At 35.7% G+C, this 23,686-nt stretch overlaps 1 protein-coding gene across 3 annotated transcripts in view; it reads right to left on the bottom strand.

The window, feature by feature from the left end:
* LOC121408128 overlaps window positions 1-23,686 on the bottom strand; it is a 57,254-nt gene that overhangs the window by 19,815 nt on the left and 13,753 nt on the right. For 2 of the 3 annotated variants that reach the window (XM_041599463.1, XM_041599458.1), the window contains exons 2-6: window positions 8,798-11,930; window positions 8,114-8,275; window positions 4,602-4,655; window positions 2,070-2,198; window positions 774-851 (exon numbers count right to left, since the gene is read on the bottom strand). In XM_041599463.1, coding sequence (XP_041455397.1) covers window positions 774-851; window positions 2,070-2,198; window positions 4,602-4,655; window positions 8,114-8,275; window positions 8,798-11,930 — 3,556 coding nt within the window. The remainder of the gene's footprint in view (window positions 1-773; window positions 852-2,069; window positions 2,199-4,601; window positions 4,656-8,113; window positions 8,276-8,797; window positions 11,931-23,686) is intronic. The other variant, XM_041599470.1, reaches the window with a different exon arrangement.

Genomic DNA, 23,686 nt, shown 5'->3' with positions numbered 1-23,686 from the left:
CACCTTGTCCCCATACCCGGAGGGTTAACAATTTAAAGGCATGGTCACACCGCCCGAGCGTTGTTGGAGTGGTCGTGGAGCAGAGAGAAAAAAATCATCACCACTCGCTACCGTTTACCATTTTCGATTTCGGTTGTTTTTTTTTTTAGATTTTTACCCCAATTTTGAGAGCGAAATTCGACCCTCTTTCCCTACCGCTCCACGACCGCTCCAACGACGCTCGGGCGGTGTGACCAGGCCTTTAATACTAGATGCTCTACTATTTAAAGAGGATTAAATGAGTCAAATCCAAGTTAAAAACATTATGAATCAGTTAGTACACATCCATTAGGCCTATGTCGCTCACCAGAGTTGGTTATTCCCGAGTGTTTCATTACAACTTTTCAGATCACTTACAGGTTATAATCCCTGAGAGTTTTTAATCCTGACGTCTTTCATCGCCATTAGTATATTTAGAGCATGACGAAGAGGAATGGTCATCAATGGTAGATAATGAGACTTCAAGGTCGGCTTCAATGGATTGCAAAGTAGTTGCTATGGTTACACATCCCAACGAGAGAGATACTGGGTGATGGCCAAGATAGGGATGATGCATTGAGACATTGAGTATGAGGAGCAGGGTAGTAGCTCATGGATAAATGCTAATGGAAGTATAATAAACCAGCAGAAAAACACCTATAAACAAAGGCATTCAGAGAGATACTAATGCTCCTACCTACTTATGTTTTAAAAATTTGCAAAGGGTAAAAAAGGAAAAAAAATGAGAAGTGTACCTTTCTGGTTAGTTGATCCCTTCTTGCTATGATGATCAGAAGATTTCTTGGATGGAACAGCAATCTTTCTTGTAGGAGCTGGGTCAGAAAATAAAATTGATTAATATTACACAGATATACACAGGTCTATAGAAAGGACCCAGTCCATGATAAAACATATCCAAGTTAGCTATTCAGAGAAAAATCACAGTAATATGATTTTATTGATACTAAGAAAACAGGGAAGTGTGTTAGCAAGCAATTAATGAACAAACGGCTTTACATCTCACCGAGGTTGTAATCAGGATTAATGTATTAATTGCTACAGAGGCACTAGCACAATGACTTGGCTTTGGACCCATTACCTTCTGGCTGAAAACCACTAACCTATCAATACCACTGAACTGTACCATTGTATCTCAAGAACTATATCATGATCTCATTTTATTATTTTATCTGAGAACAATGTTGTAACTGTTAATGTTCCTGAATGGGTGATTTCAAGTACGGTGTTCGGTGTTGGTGTTTGTGTTGAGAGCGTAAAAAGTCCGCTGAACCGAGCTCCAACACCGAGCTGGGTTCAGAGGAACGATACCGATTGCGTTTATCGATAGCACATGACGTCACGCCTCTGCGCTGCGCTGCTAAATCATCTCAACTTCACGCGAGAAGTCTTGACGACGAAAAATGAAATCGGAGAGAAATGCATTAAATTCTCACCGTACAGAATACCAATGCTTTAATTAATTCAAGAATTCGAAAGAGTGTACATTATTCTTCATCAAAATATATAAAGCTCAAATAATTTGAACTCATCTTAACTGTAAAGTCTAATTTTACGGGGATATTTCATCGTGTTCGCCGCCTGTTCAAGAGCTTGAGATTGCCAACACCAACACCGAACTTGAAATCATGATTTTCCCAATCCCTGGGGGTTGGTGTTGGTGAATGAGGAAATTGCACGTAGATCGTCAACACCAGATGCAGTGTGCTGGGTTTAGCAGACGATATTCAACACCATTCTTCAACACGAACTGCCGGAAATATTTTTCGAGGTCAATCCCAACACCAGCCTGAATTCAAGTACGGTGTTGTGGCTGGTGTTGGTGTTGTCACAACACCAACACCAGATTTCAACACCGTACTTGAAATCACCCACTGTCTATCATTAGTGTTTTTTATAATCCCTCAAAATGTCAAGTGTCTTTGAAAAATTTTCTCATTCTTCCCTTACAATAAAATACTTTAACATGGAAAGAGCAAAAAATAGAATCAAATGAAGGTATTGATGCATCTCATTCACAAGCATTTATATACCTGCATCTACATGAGTGGTATCTTGACTAGTCTTTGATGCAGACTTGGTAGTACGTCCACTGGTTGTTGTACCACTCTGTCGATTGCGTGAAGTGGTGCTTGATGGAGGAGGCTTGGTTGATGTCACATCTGACAAATAAAACATAAAAAATACTTTAAATAAACATGTAAAAGAAATTAAGAGCATGAACTTGTTCTGTAAATATTTATGTGCAGTTTCATTTTTTTTTACACAATGGCTGAATAAACATAAAATGTGAAAGCAGCATTATCATTGGATTGTTCCGGATTATCAAGATAAAATCATGTTCATTATTTATCATTTCAAGAAGCTTTTATAAGGAAACATTAAGTATAAAGATTTGAAATCATAGTAATGAATATCAAAATAAATATCAAACTGTAAATAGAGCAGTCTAGTGTACAGGAACATTTAGTGAATATATAGCTCATATATGAAATAAAGCTGAAAAGAAAATAATTCAAATTAAAAGTCAAAGAAATTCAAACCATTTTGCAACGAAATTAAAACCAGTGATGTACATATGTGTAAAGCAAATGTGTTCTTTATCCAAATGTGAGTGAGACAGAGACATAAACTGTGCAGTAAACACAAGAGGGCAGGCTTTAGTTTGATAACCAAGATTGAGTGGATATTTCATGTTAACAGAGTGGAGTGCTCTGGTTTATGGGTCTGTGACAAACTTTGTTTTCATGCTTGTATGATATTTGTACAACATGAATTGTGCATTTACAAAGGTCAGTGGCGGATCCAGCTCCCCCCCCCCTTTTGAGAGGCACAATAAAATTTGTAATGTAAAAATGCTGTTAAAACAAAAGTGTGCCCCCCCCCCTTGGAAGTGAAGACTTTTTCATGGACGAAATCCCTTCAATGATTGGTTAAAACCCTTTTGTTTTTGCTTGTCTAATTTTTTTGTGGACGAAAGCTCCTTCATTTTAAAAAAAAACCTTTTTATCTTTTTTTCCTTTTTTTTTAGTTTGTCAAATTTTTCCTTGGGAAAATGTGCCCCCCCCCCCCTTGAAAAATCCTGGATCTGCCCCTGCAACAAGTGTTGCTATGAAATAAAAGGCAAAGGGGGATTTACAATCATAAAATCATATTGATTGGTATCTACAAAAAAAATCAGTAGACATTGAACAAGATATGATATCAGAAAATAAACTACATGTAGTAAACTGAAGAGGTCCTCTTGTCCAAGTAATCAGGACAAATAGATATAACCAGGGACTGGTCAGAGATCAGGTAAATAACAAACTGGACTTTTGATGGCTATCTATTTGAAGTCTGACCTTTATTAAGTTGAATCTAGGTTTGTCTGTCCCCATTTCTCAGATAAACGGCTATGCTTAACAGACAATCAAGGTCTGTAATGCTTACTATACAATGATACAGATTAAATTCTAATAAATCAGATTTGATATTCTAAAAAGAGCGGGGGTGGAATGTCTCCTTTATCAAGTCCAGTATCAATTAAAAAGACATTTCATGAATAAAACTATTCTTGAAGTGTTATTCTCAACAAGTCAATTTTTTTAATGGTTATAATCACATGTATGCAAAGTGGCTTTCCTGTGTTTTTAACGAAACAAAGTCTTCATTGAATGAGGTATTAATGGAAGCAAAACAAAATGAAGAAAGAAAACATGATAGATGGGTTATAACAAACAAACATGTTTATAAAAGTACAGGATACACAAGTGAAATTGTAAAAAGCCTGAGAAATAAAGAAAATACATTTACATTATGTTAAACATAGAATTTGAAATAAATTGTAAGCAACATGTACCAGGGGATAAAAGTGAAAAACAGAGTGTGACTTGTATCGAAACCATTTACCATCCCACACATCAAAACTACATGCACAAAATATCATTGTAATATTATCTATCCAAAGTCCCATATGGATTATGTTTACCAATTTGGTAGAAGTGGAAGAAGAATGATTTTGCATGATTTCATATTCTATGAATTTTATTTCCCTGATTCAAGTTTTCTGTTTGGGTGAGACATGAGAGTCAAATAACAAATTGATGCACTGGCTACAAATAGACAGGATGTAAATCTGAAAGCATTAGTGCTGAAAAGGGGTGTGGCATCAAACTTCATGAGAATTAGAAAGAATATTGACAAAAAATATTCCACATGCGAGTCTGAAGGGCATTATCTTTGTTCAGGGTAAATTTTATACAGACTTAACATCTTTGTGTTACTGAACTGGATGATGAATTTGGAGATGGAAAAAAATTTAAACACTAATTTATACCATGACGGACCAATTCCTCTCTCATAGAGAATGCAGTTCAATTAGTTATTCCGAACAGACTTTAATGCAATAAAACATGTTAAAATCATCAAATACTTACTAAAACAAGCACTAAGACACCATGCACAAGAAACAAGACTACCACATATTTGTTACATTATAAAGACAACAGCCACAGCAGAGAACCACAGGCAAATGAATGAGAGGGAACACTGCTTAGTACCTATTGGATACTATAAATACTCACTTCTGGTGGAGGAGTTGGAACCGACTGTTGCGCGATTGCGTCGAGCATGTCTCGCTACATGTGGGAGATGCCGATAACAAAAAGCATGAAGGTATGAATATATACAAGGATGCAAAATGAAGGATGAACGAGTGGAGAGTGGATTAAAAGAACGTGAGAGAAGAGGAGAGGATCAACGGTGAGAAGATTGTGATCGTCAGTGAAAGAAAGTACGAAAGTTTACAGAAATGACCAACGAAAGAGTTGTGGGAAAGATGAGTGTTGAAAAGGGAAAAGTATTTGAAAATTCACAATGAGGTGAGAGAAGAGGAACAGAAAATTATGAAAAACAGGAAAGGGAAATGGCAAGTGGAATGTTACATGGGTTTTTGCATGCAACCATGGAAGAGATATTGAAAAAAAACAAAGAAGAAAGTTGTACAAGGTTAAATGTTAATAACCATGCAGGTTTCCTAAGTTAACAACAAGTGATATAGTCTAGACCAGGAGAAAAGTTTCAAACATTATCAGGACCGAGCTGGGCCACATAACAAAGCTTAGCGATTGATCATGGGAATGATTTCTACAATTGATTGCATTGATTATTGTGTATGATCAATCATAGATATCACCCTTATGATCAATTACAAAGCTTTATCTAAAGGGGTCCAAGGTTGAAGATACACCACCCTGTCTTAATGGAGAAACTTACATCAGGGCCCTGTAGCATAAAGCTAAGCAATTGATCATGGGAATGATTTCTACAATTGATTGCATTGATTATTGTGTATGATCAATCTAAAAACTTAGCTAAACATTCATATTTAATCACATCATGGGGCTCAGATAAAATTTGTTTTACTTTGATCAATATAGGTTTTAAGGTAGAGACAGGATTTTCTTTAATATATGAAAAGACACGGCTGGTCTAAACTATATCACTGTTTCACTCTATCAATATACTAGGTTAATATTTCCTTCTACTATGCCTGCTATTTGAATCTTACTACATGAACTTGATCAACTGGCAGGTAAATTCCTAATACATTTAAATTATACTACCAATGGCCCCGATAACGCCTGGTGCCAAGCAATAACATAATTCACTATATATTATACATGTATAGGTGTATAGAACGGAGGAGAGTTTAAGCAAATAGTTAATTTTACAAAATTATTCAAATTAGTTACCATGGATATTCTGAAAAATCACAGCTTAATAATATAAATGTTGATTTACAGTAAATGTTGTACTGATTAATGACTATGAATAAAATCATCTTTTCACTAACAGATTTCTTTTTTCATGACTGGTCTCTAAATCACCAAATGGTCAAAGAAAGAATATATTAATTACTGCAACCATGCAGTATATGTAGTATGTTAGCAACCCTCCTCGATATGATTCTGCCTGGCTCTTAATTTGTTATGCACCACTAGCATATAGCCTGCTGGGCTCATCATTAAGCAACTATAGATAGACCCTATCTTGTCTATTGGTATATCCTGGTTTCATCATTTCCCTATTGTGCGCTTGGCTTTAAAAGGCCGAAGAGCTTTCATAATGGGCTATGATGGGCTCTCAAATTGATCACACATAAATACCACGAGGAACACTTCATCATGTATTCTGATTAGATATCTGATTGATGTTGGAATATATACACAGCATATACTTTCCCCGAGCCATTTTTGCTTGAACAATATTGATCAGCAAATTGGAGCTGAGGCAAACATGTTTAAATGAGTTTTTTTTTTAAAAATCATTTTTAATAAAAAATTAGGATTTATAGTGCGCCAAATCCACTCTGCAGAGTGCCAAAGGAGCAAATTTTTACAAAATGAGAAAAATTTGCTTAAAATCTCCTCCTGATATTTATTTTTTGAATAAAATACTATTACTACTCATAATGCGATCCTAAATGTATCAAATGTTTTACAAAATACATGATTATGATTCTATGATTACATATTGATTATTCTAAATATACAATCTTATCATTCACTTATTAAGTGATATTGAATACATTTTTATACCATGTAACCCTCACCCCTAGTATAACAAATCAATTGGAAAACTATGTTATCTATTAAGTGTAATTTGTTTTCAGTCCTGCTTATTTTACAATATCTTTATATTTCTTCTTTTTTTAACATTCATAACTAACTGGTTTTGCTGACTTCTTACATTATTAAATGCTAAGTGCATTACCTGTTAACAGTATATTACATAAAATCAAATTTTCCCTTCACAAAATGAGATTAAATCACTAGTAATTCTTTGACAGGAAGGATTAATTAGACTTGATCAAATGAACAAGACTAAAATGCTTCGATTCTAAACCCCAACCAGTTAGATAGCAATCTGATCTGTATTTCAATCCAATCCCAGCTTCTTCCCTTTCACTACACATCAACTCAAGGTTACATTCAGAGTCTACTATGCTAATAAAATATGCAGAGAGAAAGGCTAAATATAGAACTAATTTTCCATTACTGATCATGAGCCAATAGTCAGTGAGAGGCTTAATGAATGCTCATCTAAAATTTCACAATCACAAGCCACTGTGTGGATCAATTTTCCCCTGACAAATCTAACACAAAATCATTATGGAGCTCAAAGGAATAGTACCCTCATATATACATGTACATATATATGTACAATGCAAAATGTCAACTGCCTTTATATGAAATGGAGATTAGATAAGATTTAATGCATTGAATGTTATTTTCATCAGATTCTTCTGTTAGTATTATCTGTTATGTCCAAACTAATTTGATATTATGCCTACAGCACCTTGCCTTGCTAAAACATGAAATCATCATACATTATTTTACAGATATTAAACTACAATATACTAGATATCCACATATATATCACTTTGCGCATTGATACATGTAATATATTCCAAACCTACACATGCCTTACAATAAAAACAATACAATATTCATCATTTAACTGCAATTGCTGACAATATTGCTTTATCACATACAAGTAGAATCCCCTTCAACTTTTTCATTGGCCTTTTCCCATTTCTTGTTCAAATATCTTCTTTAGAAATGTCTGGTGTCCTTTGTTTTAAAATCTACATTAGTTTTTTTCAGAACTGTTCAGCTTTCTTTTAGATCTCCATTTTTAATCTCTCAATTTAAAAAAAAATATGGTAGATCAAACAAATGCTAAGATTTTGATGGTAGTGCAGTATTATTGTGCTGTTAGGATTGCAAATTGTTTAATTTCAAATAAAAAGCAAACTTAACAGCAATTTGCAAACTGGTGCAAGCATGCGTGATACAGCACTACCCCAAACTCCTAGAGAAACTCTATGTGACCTGTCTAAGAACTATTTATATTTCTTGTATACAGTGCAAAATCAAGAGAAAGGCCAATGAAGGTTAAAAGGACAGCAAGTCCACAATCTAAATATAAATCTTATCCTGAAACATCGAAAAATGCCAAGAGATCATCTAGTACATGCAAACATATCTCATTGACAAGAAGCTGCTAAAGAATGACATGCATAGTGTCTTACCTTCTCTAGAACTATTGGAGCTTGGTCTAGAAGAAATGGAGGTCCTGGACTCAGTTCTCTGTGAGTGGTCTGAAGTGACACTAGAGGAACTAGGCTTACGCTCATGTCTCTTGGTGTCCGAGGAGTTCCTCAAAGACAGAGTTGTCTTGTTGTTAGGTTTGCCTAGACAGAAACGAGAAAACATGGCTGATTGTTTCAAGAACAACTAATACTGTTATTCTATCCAGGATAGATATAAAAACTGATCCAAGACAGTGTCTGTGTAAGAACATAGGAATGTTCTTTCCTAGTGTACTTGAGAAAGGGGAATAAGTTTACTTAGGTCTTTGCATAAAGAGTTTGTATATTAGCTCCAATGTCCTGTGGGACACTTTTATTGACATACTTGAACACCTGTCATTCAGTCTAAGTGCTTGTGTAAAGATGTCCTTCTGATTACTTTGCAGCTCCTACAATACAAGAGTTCAAATAGTTTACTTTTAGACCTTCCAAAAATGAGAATAAAGAGAGGTCAGGCTGTGTTTTCATTCTTAGCACAATTTCACTGATAATGGATTTTCTTCATGATAAAATAGCTTCAAGTAATATGAATGCACGTAAATAACACCAGTTTAGAAATAGGCTGTGAAATTCTGAATATAAAAAGTCTACCACTGAAAGTTGTAACAATCTGATATCACTCACCATTCTGAGTATTCTTTGAGCTCATCTTTGATGTTGTGCTGCTAGCAGTCACCTCTGACCTCATACTCCTATTAGATGAAGTGATGCTTCCTGGATCCACCTCCATTGATGAAGAACTTTCTGCTCTCCTGCTTTCCTTGATGTCTAAGATGGGTTGGAGCTTCTGGACCAGGTGTGTGGCATCAGCCGAGTGTCTTCCTGGGTGGTTCTTGTCGTTCAACCGACTTGTTTGTCGGTTCTCTGCAGATCTCCTCCTAGGGATGACACCAGTCTTTGTAGATCCATTCTTCTCATTCCTCCAGGATGATGGTGTGTATGTTTTCTTGTTGTCTTTCTCAGCTTGGCTCTGAGCAGGTGGAGGTTTGGATGATGTGTTGGACGTTGGTGGAGCTCCTGTCTTTGGTCTACTTAATGTAACTTGGAAATGGCTTGAATGTGAAGAAGTGATGTTCTTAGAGACCTTCTTTGGTGTAAGCAACAGAGATTTTCTCTTAGGAACACCATTTGCTTTTTCTTCATCCTTCTTCTCCTCTTCTTTGGAGTGCTGGCCGGGACTTTTCATTCCACTCCTGACACCATTTGTAACAGAAGATTCATTTTGGGACATGAGACACATTCCAACCTCCATGACAGCCTGTAACTCACCATTAGGTTGGCCTGTATGTGTCTTCGTATCCCGTCTATCTGTAGCTCTGTCACTCTCCGTTCTGCTGCACTCTGACTCCACACTTTTATTCTCATCAAGATCAGCCATATTGGCCTCTACTGCCATCTCATCCATCCTAAATTTGAGGTCCTCCTCAGTATCCATCATAATACGCTCCAATTTGCTGTGTTGAACTTCACTAGAAGTCACAGGAAAGCAAGTCTTTTGAGGCATCGATGTCACTATCCTTCCACTAGTAGTTCCGTTATGCTGCGATATCTCCACATCCGTTCCAGATGAAACAATAACGGCACCAAATTTATCTGTCTTTGGAATGGGCACCTGCACATCACAGGTCTTTAAATGCTGAGTTCCTTCAAGAAGATCCACAGGGGACATTGGCACCTGGCTGTTATTGTTGCTCTCAAAGTGCATGCCAACCTTGACCTCTTGACCATCACCTTCTTGACGCTTCTCAACACACTTCTGAATGACAAAAGATGAAGTGGGTGTTTCTACATCTTCCTGATCAAGAAGGTCAACATCCACATCATAAGTTGTATTGTGAGGATCCACTTCCATTTCAAAGTCCTCAGAGAGATCTACACCATCGTCCATACTAGATGGGTTGTCTACAAGAGTTGTATCATTGGCATCACTTAGAGTACCCTGCGATTGCACATGCTCCCCATACTTCTCCAAGCAAACAGTATGTTCATCAGATGTAGGTGTTGGTAAAACAGAAGGATACTCTCTTTGTTTACCATCATTATTAAACACTTCTTGTGGATAACAATCTACTTCCATTCCATTTGAAGCAATTCCTAGTGGTGTGGTAGCCTCACTGTCCACTGGTGGTGTTTCAATGCCTTCATATTTCTCCTTGAGCTCAGGATCCATAGCAGTCAGGGGAACTGAGAAAAGAGCGTTGCTCGACTCCCTTAAAAACTCGTCTTCAACCGTTGTAATGGGCTCCCAAATCCTTGGTTTAACATCGGAGAATTGAGGCTCAAATTCTATTGCATCCTGTAATTCTTCAGGCAAGAGATTGTATTCATTCAAAGCTTGTTCAAGTTCTTCCGGAGTTAAAAGATCAAATTTGTAGCGACCTGTTGGCGTATCTAAGAATGTTGGAATTGCCAAAAATTCATTATATTCCACTTCTTCATCTGTATTTTCAGTGTCACAACTAGATAGACTATCCACTGGGAACGCTGGAGCAGTGGCTCCAATACCTAGAGGGTAAATCCTAGGTTCCTCTGGTATAGAAGTTCTAATATCTGAACCTACTTGGAGATGGATTTGAACTGGAGTTGAAGATTGAGGGACTTCAAAGTCCCATGCTAAACTAGAATCAGATTTTTCACGACCAGATGAGCTATCTTCAAGCGGACTAAGCGAATGCGAGTCGTCCCAACCAAGGCTTCCTGAACAAGATTCCTGGAAAAACGATGACACTTCTTTGTCAAGTTCAAAGGTCTCATTCAATTTAGAGTAACAACCTTCCACAATATCAGGTTTGTCTCTCCTATTTTCATCTGCTTCACCTTCTTCAAACGTCCTTGTCAAGTCATTCAGACTTGGGCGGGAGTTAAGTTTACTGTTCACATTTTTATTGCGGGCAAGTTTCCTCTGAAGAAGAGTCTTACTACTAGTTTCTGTACTACTACTCCTACAAGGTTTGTCCTTAGGTGAGGTCACCCTCGCATACTGTCGTTTGTTGTCGCTCACAGTGAAAGTAGTATTATGATTTGGTTTAAGTTTATTAACCTGAGTATCTGTAGTCCTTTTACCTTTAGTTCTATTATCTCCTGTCCACCCTGAATGGGTAATATTAGTGTGTACAGGACTAATTTTCTTGGATTGAAACAGCTTGCTAGATGTTGAGGACTTCTCTGAAGAAGTATCACTCCTCCCACAGTCAATGTTCTTACTGTTTTTCTTGTTGGGCTTCAGCTTGGAATTGGAGTCTTTGCACACAGGTAATGTTTTTGGTCTTGGGAGTTTACCACCAGCTAAACCTAACGTCGGTATCCTACTACTTGGTTTTGAGTCTTTGCTCTCTCTACTGCATATACTAGTACTGGAATTATATGAAAGAGTTGATGTTGGGCTTGAAGGCGATGGGGGAGGTAGATTGTGGACCTTGTGGGCTGGAACAAACACCCCGAATCCTTGAGGACATTCAAAGTAATGAATCCCGTCAACAGAACCGTTGTGTTTGCCAATGGGATCGTCAAGCTCGATGCCGCACATACATCCCTGCGCAAAGTGCGTCTTGCCCTTAAAGTGCAGGAGTCCTACCCGTCCGTCTGTGGTCTCCACACGCTGTCCAACTACCAGATGGCGGAATGGTACGTTAGGAGTTGATGGTATGAGATGAGGTGGCTTGATGTCGGTGTTACGGAGTGGATAATGAGTCTTGGGTCCAGGCAGGAGAGACCTCCTTGGCTGCAACGTAGGCAGTCTGGACTCTACCTGAGTAGACTGAAAGATAGAAAAGGGAAAAATACTAAATAATTGATCACAAAATAAGATTAATGTGATTTATTATTAATTTCTATGAATATCAATAATGTATCAAAATGATGTGTCGCCTTGAGCAATTAATCAAAGTGGAAAAGATGCTTTATAAGTCCTCAGTATTATTATAAAATACCTTTGATTGGTTCAGCATTGTTTCTTAAATCCATTGATTACAATAAACAATTTTTTTTTTCGTTCTCATATTTCATCATTTTCCTCTTGATACACATTCATGAATCATAACATTTCCTTTTACTATCATTACGCTTACCAAATTATAATATAAATATTGCAATATGGTGCTAAAGTCTGAAAGTCTGAGAATTAATAAACTAAATAATGCATCAAATGTGTCACGAGTATTTAATTCTGCCTTGCTCTGATGCCCAATTGATATTCAATTATCACCTCTATATGCTTTAATCCTAAGCTGGTATCATAAATACCCCCTGTGGCTTTTCATATACTGTGAACCTGATCTGATGTGCTAAGTGTGCAACAAACCAACAAACGTGTCTCGAAAGGCAAATATTGACAGTAGAACTCAGTCCAATGGGAATAGATTAATTAGGTTACAGGCTTTTGGGAGGAGCAGGCTAAGATACACATTGAATTCCGTAAGAACCTATCCTCATTAACATTTAACAGTTAGAGATGCAAGAATTCTACACAGGAATAATCTTAAGAGAGATAGGAAACTTCGATGGATAGGGGAAGGTGGATGTCTTGAATAATTCATTGTTTTGGGGGGAAGAGAGATAAAATGATTTCATGCCTGAGCTAGCAATTATCTTACTGTCATTTAAACATGATAATGTGAATTATTCTACTGGAAATTGATCTTAATGTCCTGAAATGATAGAGAGGCAGGAAGCTTAAATCATTTAAATTGGTTATTGTTTGAATCTACATTGAAAAATGAGGGTTTAGCTTTCTTTTAAGAATTGATGTCACATGAGATGAAGAATACAAATATGCTCATAACAAATATAAAACATAATGAATTATTATTTTGTTCCTAAAAATCATATTAAAAAAAGGAAACAGTATACCACACTCAAAAAGGGGTTTGAAATTTCAATTCCATAACATAAATATAGCGCCAATGGAAATTATTCCTATAACTTAAGCCTTGACCCTGCATCTTTCAGCAAATCAATGAGATAATTGTCTTTCTCAAGGCCAAATAATCCAAAAAATAACAAGTCCTAAATTCAAAAAGCCAAGCTGTGGTTATAATACTTTTATAGCAGTGTGACTGCATCGCATTGGCATTTGAGCTCTTTTAGAATGAAGCACACACTGCCAAGTGCAGACACATTAACTGTCAAAGTAAGAAGTATAAATCAGTTTTTGAGGGGATCATTGTAGCTCAACAGACCAAGACAAGATAGATACAGTCACAGAGTCTAGATGCGTGACTAAATGATGTAAACATGATAACATACTGAAGGAACCAAGTTCAATTCTATATGATGTATATCCATGGTCATTAAAATGATATGTTTATATCAATAGGTCTTAAAGATAAATTCCTTGATGAAACATCTCTCAATTTGAATGATCCCCTCCACCCCCCCCCTTCCTCTTTTTCTTTCTCTTCACAAACTACATGGGAAGAAACGCAGAAACTTCAATCTGATCTGAAAAACAAACGAGCAGATGCTCTCTAATGAATTCTTCAGCTCTTTCTCTCTTTCCAAGCAGCAAGGCAGGCATCAAAGGTGAATGATCTATTTGGTGAAATGATCCGCTCAAAGACCGATCCTGACATTTCAGCAATGGCCAGATATTTCCATTAGGAGTTCTTCCATCGTTAAACAAAAAGTGCCCCTTTCGGTTCACTAACCACGCTATTTCAAGATTTCACAACCAATATAACTATCTAATAATCCTGCATCATCATACTATAGTGAATACATGAACATATGTCCTGAAAACCAATGTACATGTATATCTCTGAAGAACATAAACAAGCATTTATAATCTCAGCTAAGGGTGTTATGGGGAGCATTTCATGATACAAATCACCGACTTTTATTATACTTGTATCTGATTGGCTGAGAACAATACTCAGTGAAATTGCTGCCTAAACTTTCCATGAGAAGCTCCCCTATTGCTAAATTTTCCTTTGAACCAAACATTTAGCATCACTATCTCAAATTTTTGTTAAATCATGTTTTCTTTTTTTTTCAAATATGACAAAATTATAATCAGTCAAGCCCTACATTGTACAAGCCATCTCTTCTTTTGAAGTTCTACCCTGCTGTGTGATCTTAAATCTTGCAAATTAATTTGAAGTACAAGTGTAATCCTTCAAAGCTGTTCCTAAAATTTGCTATATTTATAAATCGCCACAGGAAAAAACATTGACCACTGAGCTAAAAATGACATTGACTGTCAATCAAAAATCTAATCTTGATGCCATATATGGGTATGTACGTCCTTGGGGGTATAAGTAGAATATTATCCTCTTACAGGGAAGATTGGACTGATGCCTATCCAGTTGGTCAATGATTGTTCATATCACCATGGCAACAGCATCCGGTGAAATAACTTGAACAAACTTTCCATATAAAGATTTCTCTCAAACCCACGCACATATTCAACTCATTTACACATACGTATACCAAGGACACAACTTTCACAATGGACATATGGAGAAAAACAGAAAGCAAGAATGCAGTAATTAAAATTCAAGTATGACATGTTGCGTGCGTAGGCGAGAAGAAACAGAGAAATCCAATAGCAATAGAAAATGACGTGTGTAGTTAATTATAATTGTACCAAAATTTTTTCTTATCTTGTTTCACTGGTTGATACAAAATGTGGGGGAATGTCAGGGTTTTATATTACATCTAGCTATTCTGCAAGATACAATGAATCTGCCATACTTTCATTTATTATTTGGAAACTATCAGTACAGCTTGCCCCTTAAATAGGGTTTATAACACAATAAAAGGAGAAAATATAAAAAACAGAGTGAACTGCACCGAGAAAAAAAAATAATTTCAATTGTTTTTATTTCATATTTTGTTACATAATTGCACATTCATCTACCAATCTTGTTCATAGCTTCAAGCTAAAAATAAAGCTATAGTGTGGAGAAGATAGTGAATACCACAGCTCACTCGATCTAGAAACTATCAATATTATAAGAGGGAGCGATGATACAGGTGACATATACGATGATACATAGCAGCTAATCCTCTCTGTAGGCAGGCATTCTCACACCAGAGAAACCAGGTCTATGCTCTACTGGACATTACAGTGATCGGGTTTCATATAAACTAGGACGGGAAGCTTTGAGAACAAAACTTGACATTTAGAAAATAGTTCAACACCATCATAAATCAAGTAGAGACGTGGGAGTTTAATACATATTACAGCATATGTTCAATTTTGAATAAGATAAGAGGCCTTAGAAGATGAAAAGGGAAAGAAACAACTTACTTGTAATAACTAATATTGATAAAAACACAAGCATGTAATAGACGATCTCATATTACTTCTATTTACAGAGGTAAACTTATAAAAAATGTATCAGCATGGTACTCATTCTGACCATCTGAATTTCAAGTGAATATAATAGGAAAAGAAGTGAATAAACCCTCCAACCTACATGTACATGTACAGTCTTTGTACAGTGTATAAAATGCATTCATATTGTCTTGCAAATAAATTATTAAAATCAAATAGGCAGTCAGTCAGGTGATGCTCATGTTGTAATTGCTTGATCAACTTACCTAACAGACGTCACTATGATCATTTAGTGGTTTATAATCCAACACAAATCCAGTTTAATTGCCTTAATTCCTAGGAAAAACAATTGGCTAATAACCAGATTGTACTATCAACAAACCACATCAAAATTCCCTCAAAACACACTGAAAGATGATGAACAATAAACATGATTTACAATTCTTTTTACCTGAATAACTTTTAACTCGTCACAGAATTTAAATCAAGGAAATGAAATATATAAGATGCAAATGACAGAAAGAATCCCAATTCTGGTAATGTTACTACAGTAGGATGCTGATGGTGTATGATCAGATTTATAGAAGAACGATACTGATAGAGCATGATGGGAAAACCTTGGCAGAACAGACAAGGCATTGTTAATGCCAACATGTTGTGGAATGTCTTGGTTTATTCCAATTGCAAGTGATGCAAGCCGGGGAAAACCGATTGGTACATTTCGCAAGATACCATACAAAATGTTGTCAGTCACAAACAAGAAAAGTTTGGGATGCTCTTCGGATCTATATCCTGTATAGCCCTTCAAAGATACAAAATGATGTCTACCACATATTACTGTATGACACCTTTTTTAAAGTCAGTCAGTAGGCCTATAAATTGTGGCATGAGCCTATGATGCAACATATGGGCCTTCAGGATGTATTTTTGGTCAAAGTACGATAAAGTGAATTAGTGATTTTGTTAGTTGTAAGTCTTTTTTTATTGTAGTGAGAAAGCATGATCTTCTCAAGTTTTGTGATTCATAACCTGATTTCGCAATTTACTTTTTTTCAAATGGGAGGGGTGTATTTTTTCATATACATTTTTATAAATTTAGTTTAATGATGTCATTGCTATTAAACAGGGCCTTCTTCCTTACGATAAGGAATGTCTATCCACTTTTTCATGCTTACCTTCAGGCCTTTCAAGTATTTTCAATATTTTAAAAAGAAATTGTGTACAATAGTATGTTACTACTCCCAACACCTATCATTCTGTTTTCATTTTGTTGATTGTTACATTGTAGGATTTTTGACAGCACCCAGGGGCTGATGGGTAAGCATTCGTCAAATCAAATTACACGAGAAGTAGAACACACTCGTCCCCTCGGTCAACACAAAACCAGCTATCCTTTGAGAGCCTAACAACAGCACGCATCTAATGGTTAAACCAGCTGCTGGCCTTTCAGTAAAGACCTACTACTGTACATCACGTACAGAAGCAACACTTTACCTAGGGGTTTTTAATTTTCATTAATTACAAGTTTGAATTGGGAAAATATTACTCAACGTGTGCTGTTTGAACATACAGTGTACATTCCCTTCGCATCGTATGACAAGAACATGAATGACACAAGCTACTTGTTTATTAGATCATGTAATTCTAAGCCTTTCATTAATTCTTATGCTGATTCACAGCAAAAATTCCCAAGCACTCTTGAGCCTGTTGATATACATGTAAATATGAACATGAAATTTGGAGTGCAGTATACAAAGACTTCCAATAGGAAATTGTTCTTATTTCATTAGGATCATGATCTAGTTCAACCATTGTATGTTTCAATGCACAATATAGACCTAAACTGACCAACGTCACTTTCGATGAATAGATCAATACATGCAATCCCTGTTATTCAACCACGAATCCTAATTCGGTTCAATCTATACCAAAGAAGCGGAATGTTTTCCAGCGGCTGCTGTCAATCACCTCCTAGCAGCGAGCTGCCATGCAAACCTCCTCTAGGAGGAGAAAGTAATGTAATTTTCTGTCTCAGTTTTCACTTTGAATACCTCAACTTGAACCAACTCTAGCTGCTAATATCATCTCAAACCAAACAGAGAATGTTGAAGACATTAGGAAGATTTCATACCAGCCCTATCATGAAAAACCTGTGGTGTATTTTATGAAACAAATAGTCAGGGATTTTCATTGTCTATTTGATAAAAGCTACTGAAATTCTATCCCCTGATTGGCTCAGAGCGATTTGACTTGGTGAAATCATAGCAACCTCTCCACTGGTATTTTGACATACCTTTACTCGCAAAATATTCCAAAGAAAATACCAGCAAATACATGTACATGTAGCACATATGGTAAGCTCCAATCCTCATTAAACAAAGAACTATTGGAGATGAAATAATTCTATGCATGAATAATGTTTAGGATAGAGGTAGCAAATTTAGACTGATACATTTAGAGGAAATTTTTCAAAATTTTAAGAAATTTTGCAGGGATTTTTTCGGTAATATCACAGGGATATTTGCATTGTAAAAGCACATTATTAGAACTATGTGAGGCAATGTATCCTTTGCAAAGTGCATGAATGAGTGTTACAGCATCATACAGTATAATTACAAAATGTTTGTCTGGGTCAGGCAGAGGGTAAGTACATGAAATCATTATTGGGTATTTTGAGGCATACGGTAATTACAAACATGTTTTAGATATCAAGCATGTTTCAAAAACTTTTCCTGATATAGAAGGTGTTAACACACCTACTGAGTGCTGACTTGCATGCATGGAACAAAGACATACTTGGTAGGGCTATAAGAAACCAGGCTCACGCATGCAATGTTACCTATTTCTTGCTTTCAAAGGAGAAAGAGAATATGTACATTGAAATTGTGAGTACAATATGTCTAGAAGGAACGCTTGAAATCGATCATGGAAATATCTGAAATGTATTTGTTATCTGGGCAAAAATTAGAATTCTTATTGCAGTCTTCAAACATGTTTTCATGTGATCAATTTACTTGTGGGGGTGGAGGGGGTTGAGGTGGGTATTTATGATACTCTTTGATAATCTTGTGAATAGTTTATAAAGTTGATTTGTGAAAAGATCCTCAATTGTAACAGGAAAGTATACAAAAGTAAACATGATTAAAAGGAGAGTTAATCAGAATGATCTATATCTTCATAAAATATCAAAGGGAACAGCGTTATCTACAAGCTCTGCTTTTTATTTGTTTCCTTTTTTTCCTCATCAATGATTTTTAGTAATTATGGATTTTTACCTTATATATAAATTATGTATATTTAAAGATTTAGAAAATAAAATCCTTTTGAATTGAATTGAACCTCAATAAAAGGGCTTTATCATGTTACCATGTATACATGTTGGTTGCGAAGATACACCACTTCAAACCAAAACAAACTAAATATAACTTACACAGATTTCCAAACATTATATCCTTTTCTCTCAATGCTCACAAGAACAGTACCCAAGAGTGATTAGCATTTTAAACAGGGCACTTTATCATCATTTCTATTCTGCTAAATCTTAGTATCACACATTTCAATGTATGTATCCATATTACTAATCCACCCACTCTGGTCTTTGCGAGTGTTTTTCCGTTTTTATGCAGAAGCCTACATACCGTAACATGTCAAACTATGATTATACTACAGCAGAAAATGAGGCAATCAAGCACAGAGCAATTTAGATGGGATTATTTTTTTTCCAGGGAATGAGAAAAGAATATTGCAATCAAGAAGTAGAAATTGACACAAGATTGAAAACATGGCCAGGTCAAGTACTTCTAATGTATCTTTCCCATTCAGACACACAAAAAAATTGTATTACTATACTGAAAAAGGTCAGTGTGTCTCCAACTAAAAAACTCAGACCTTCCCCTCCACCTCCCCCCCCCCACCCCAATCCCTGCCCCAAAGCAAAACACTGATGTAAAATACTGAACTGCTTAGAAATTCTATGGAAAGGACTGCTATTGATACATTATAGAGAACCCAAAGTAGAATTTCAAAATACACCTGCTCCGAACTTGCATACAAAAGCCATTCAAAATAACCTTTTCCAGCAAACGGAAAGGGCAGTTGTTCTGCAATATTACTCATATCTAATCAATCAATCAACCCAGTTTTTGGTGCAATTATCATCAAAATTGGACTCCCAGAGTAGATAATGGCAAACTCGAAGGAAGACTTGGTTTACCCCAATTCCTCTACACTCTCTCTCTTATGATATGTAATTCTCATGGAAAATTCAAAGGGGAATCAAACCCATGAATGCATGTAATTCATTTGCTTAAAGCAGGGCCTCACTGGCAATCTAAATATTTATGGTAGGCTGTACAGGGTGGTGAGGGATGAAGGATGGTTATAAATAATGCATGGACAGAAACTATCCCATGGTCAAGGCTTCCATCATATACATGTACCTGTAACATATAATGCCTTCATAGCCTGTCCAGTTATAGTTTTCACTAATGAACAAAACTACATTGCATCGTTATAGCGAGCAGTATCTATTGACTATGGTAAAATTCCATATAATCAAGTTACACTAGTTTAAATCAAATAGAAGTGGGAAGAACCTTACTGCTATTCTATACTTTGCCTTAGGGATGCATGCATGCAGCAATGGAAAAATTTAATTTGATGTAATGAAAGACAAACCAAAATGTTCTATTCTTCAGCTAATTTGCAATTTCCCCCTTTTTGTGTGTGCGCAATTGTGATGCTGTCTTCATAAGATGTTGAAGAATTATCTGATACAAGATGCTGTGCTATATATGCCCACTCACCCCTCCCCCCTGAAGTTGATGTAACAAACTGTTCTATACCTTTTCACACTAAACTAGAATTATTAATCTCAGGATACATTGCTATTATCCAAGCTTATTCAATAATTCACATCTACGGTAGATGTAGAACAAGTAGATAATTTTTATATTTAAAAGCAAAAGAATCATATTGATTTTAAATCTTTTTAAATAATTGCATATTCTCTCCCAGATACATGTGTGTAAAAGGAAATCTCTTAAAAGATTTTTTGTAATCTTACAAAAGTGTATCATTGCCTGAATCAAGATAAGGGAAATATAAGAGATTTCAATACCTGAAGTTTATTAACTGAAAATATCAATGTATGCCCTTTAAAAAGTGTAGATGATCTTTATTCCTAATGTGATCATGTGTTAAATTTATATCTATGAAGCTACCAGGTTGAAATAAATGTCACTCCCAATTTTCACTGTGTACATCACCACCAACATTGCCTGTCACGCTTCATATGCTCTCTTCGTTGCGTGTCTGTCCTGGCTCCAGCAGACCTGTGCAAGCGCCAAGAGACACCTTTGGCAAGAAGCGCCCAGAAAAGCTAATTACAAATGGATTGGAAACATATCATCATTGCTGGAGCATGCTCGCACAGTGTATCTTTAAGTACAATGATGATTTGTAGGTGTGTGCATGTATTGTATATATTAACAACTTCTTCAATCGTTATACAGTCATGACGGCGAGGATTTATGTATGCCACAGATGTACATGTTGATACAATGGCTAGTTAATATTGACAAGATTAGTAGAAATTCGACAGATCCAATCTATGATGTGTTCAAAGAATTAGTCACCTACTTTTGGAAGCCATTATTGATTGTATCTCCATGATTTGTGCCTGCATCCATCAACACGTACATATCTGATAGCACATAGAGACAATCCACTCACTACCCAGCAGATCTCAATATCATTAATACATGTACCTTATGTAGCAGGTAATGTAATAAAAAATAATATACCAGGAATAATTAAAAAATAATAGAAACACAAAAAGTACTTATTCCACCAAATTTCTTGGAAGAGACTTAGTAATGATATATTTCTGTGAATACCAAAACGTTTTCTTTCACATCAAGAATCTCCTCTATTACAATATCTTAAAGGTGAGGGACATTGAAACTATGGTAATACTTGAACTTTACTGCTTGGCAAACAAAAAGACAATAATTCATTTGAGTGTTTTATATCACCATGCATACTGATCTAAAGTGGAATCTTCCTTTCTTTTCATGTTTGATATGTCATTGATCATGAACACTGAGCTAATATTTATTTGAATGTGGGATCTTCTTTTCTTTTGTGTTTATCAAAGAACAAACATAGACAAGTGCCAACATGGTCTGGTGATGATGATGATATTCATAATGATACTTCTTACTGAAGGACATAGGCTTCACATGACAGGAAATAAAGCTGGAATAGATACTGAAGTTTTCAAGATTTACTGTATTTCAACAAAGGTATAACAAAAGACTTAGTGTAGGGTAAATGTTTAACGTGGATATGTTTTCAGAATCACTGGCGTAGATTCAAGCAGCATGCCTATTATTTCAATTTAACAATAACAATTGGGTTTAACTAGAGTGAAGCTTCAAATGAACAAAGTACACAGCTTAATTGCATTTAAGAGATAAAAATCAATGCAAATATTAAATGAAACTTTAATCATTCTATGCTTCTTCTATCCTCAAGTTAACCACAGAACATACCACATGTGTCACATGCAAACGATTGGCTTTTACCACATAAATGTTTGCCGAATATAGGCCTTATATTGGAATTGGATTTCTGTCATTCTGGCTTTTCACACCAGACCAGACCAGTTGATAATCACTGTTATAATCTTTATTCTAAAGTGTGTATACATAAGTCTACATAATGACATTGTGGTTTTCATCATGTGATGTACATGTAATTTATAAATCTTCAAAATTAATCGGGTATAAATCATCACAAGACTGGTCTGACCTGTGGTACAGCTAACATAGCATTAAGTACATTGAGACGGTAATCATCACAACATGACTGTATAATTACAATATTGTTTGAAAATGCAAAGGTACATGTACTTTATTTGCATTTTATTAGTTTGATTGTTTTAATGAACAATGAATTCTGTGATTTCATGACACGATTTGTACACATAAGACATGTACCAGACTTTGGACCATCTGTTCTTGTTTTTGTTTTCAAAGTTTGAATTGAAGTACATAAAATCTTAATCTAAATCATTTAAAATCAAGATAATGAATGATCTTTGAAGTCCCAAACACTGATGACAGGAGAATTGAACAATGTTTGAAGACAATTTCCCAATGATATTGTAGAATTATCTAAATGTTTATTACATGTATCTTCCTGAGAAAAAGCTAAGATTAACTGCCTTTCATTCAAAGTGTATAGGAAACTTCTTTTTTTAAAAGAGATTGAAGCATTTTTCCTATCAATATTGGGAATCACAAATTATCATCTCTACATGTACCTTTAAACAGTTGGACACAAGGGAACTATCACAGTTCTGCTACATATGTTCCAAGGACCTTCGGAATCCTAGGCATGAAGTACCAACACCAAAACATGACAGACTCCAATAGGATGCCAAGCAAACATATGTTTTGGTAATAAAGACGATAAAAGGATAAAAGAAGAAGAGGGCACACATGACAACCCTTGAGTTTAGTCGACAATCGATTTGCGGAAATGAGAAAACTGTCGCCAGGCTCATGTGTTTTCATTAATCAGTCCCATGTGCATGAAATGATGTTGGTGAATATATTGATCTTGCATGCGACCAAGTGGAGAGTTAAGTGTGGGGTGAAGATGGAGATTCATAAATGGGTGGCAGAAGTTATGTAATCATAAAATCTGTAATGCTTTGTTTAAATAGGAACTCTGAGCTGAAAATAACAAAACATGTATATGTACGCTCATCACATATCACAAATATGATAAACAAAACATACATATTCAGCCACCCCCCCCCCATGATCTCAGCCACTGACTGGGCGATTGCAACAAATATTATGAACCCACTGCAAAATCTACAAAACTGGTAAGTCAAATCCTTCTGTATGGTGGGCAAAACAAAATTGGTATTCTCAAGCTTTTCAATGATACGAAGGTTTTTTATATATAATTTCACCATATGAACAAAAGAAATACATGTATATGATATCTTATCAGATGGAACTCTTGGAAAATTAATGTCCTCTGACAAATAAGTGTAACAAAAAAGTGTAATATATAATATTAAGATGAAATTAATCACAATAAACACCACCCTGAAACAAGGAAGTTATGAGATATATTTCTACATCATTATTCATAAAAAGGTCAGACATCAGTATATAGACAAATGTAGTAAAATAAGATCACACCATTTTAGGATCAAA

The sequence above is a fragment of the Lytechinus variegatus genome, chromosome 1 (genome assembly GCF_018143015.1).
Source record: "Lytechinus variegatus isolate NC3 chromosome 1, Lvar_3.0, whole genome shotgun sequence".
Classification (NCBI taxonomy): domain Eukaryota; kingdom Metazoa; phylum Echinodermata; class Echinoidea; order Temnopleuroida; family Toxopneustidae; genus Lytechinus; species Lytechinus variegatus.
Note: the sequence above shows the minus strand (reverse complement) of the source record. Positions and strands in the feature narration are given on the sequence as shown.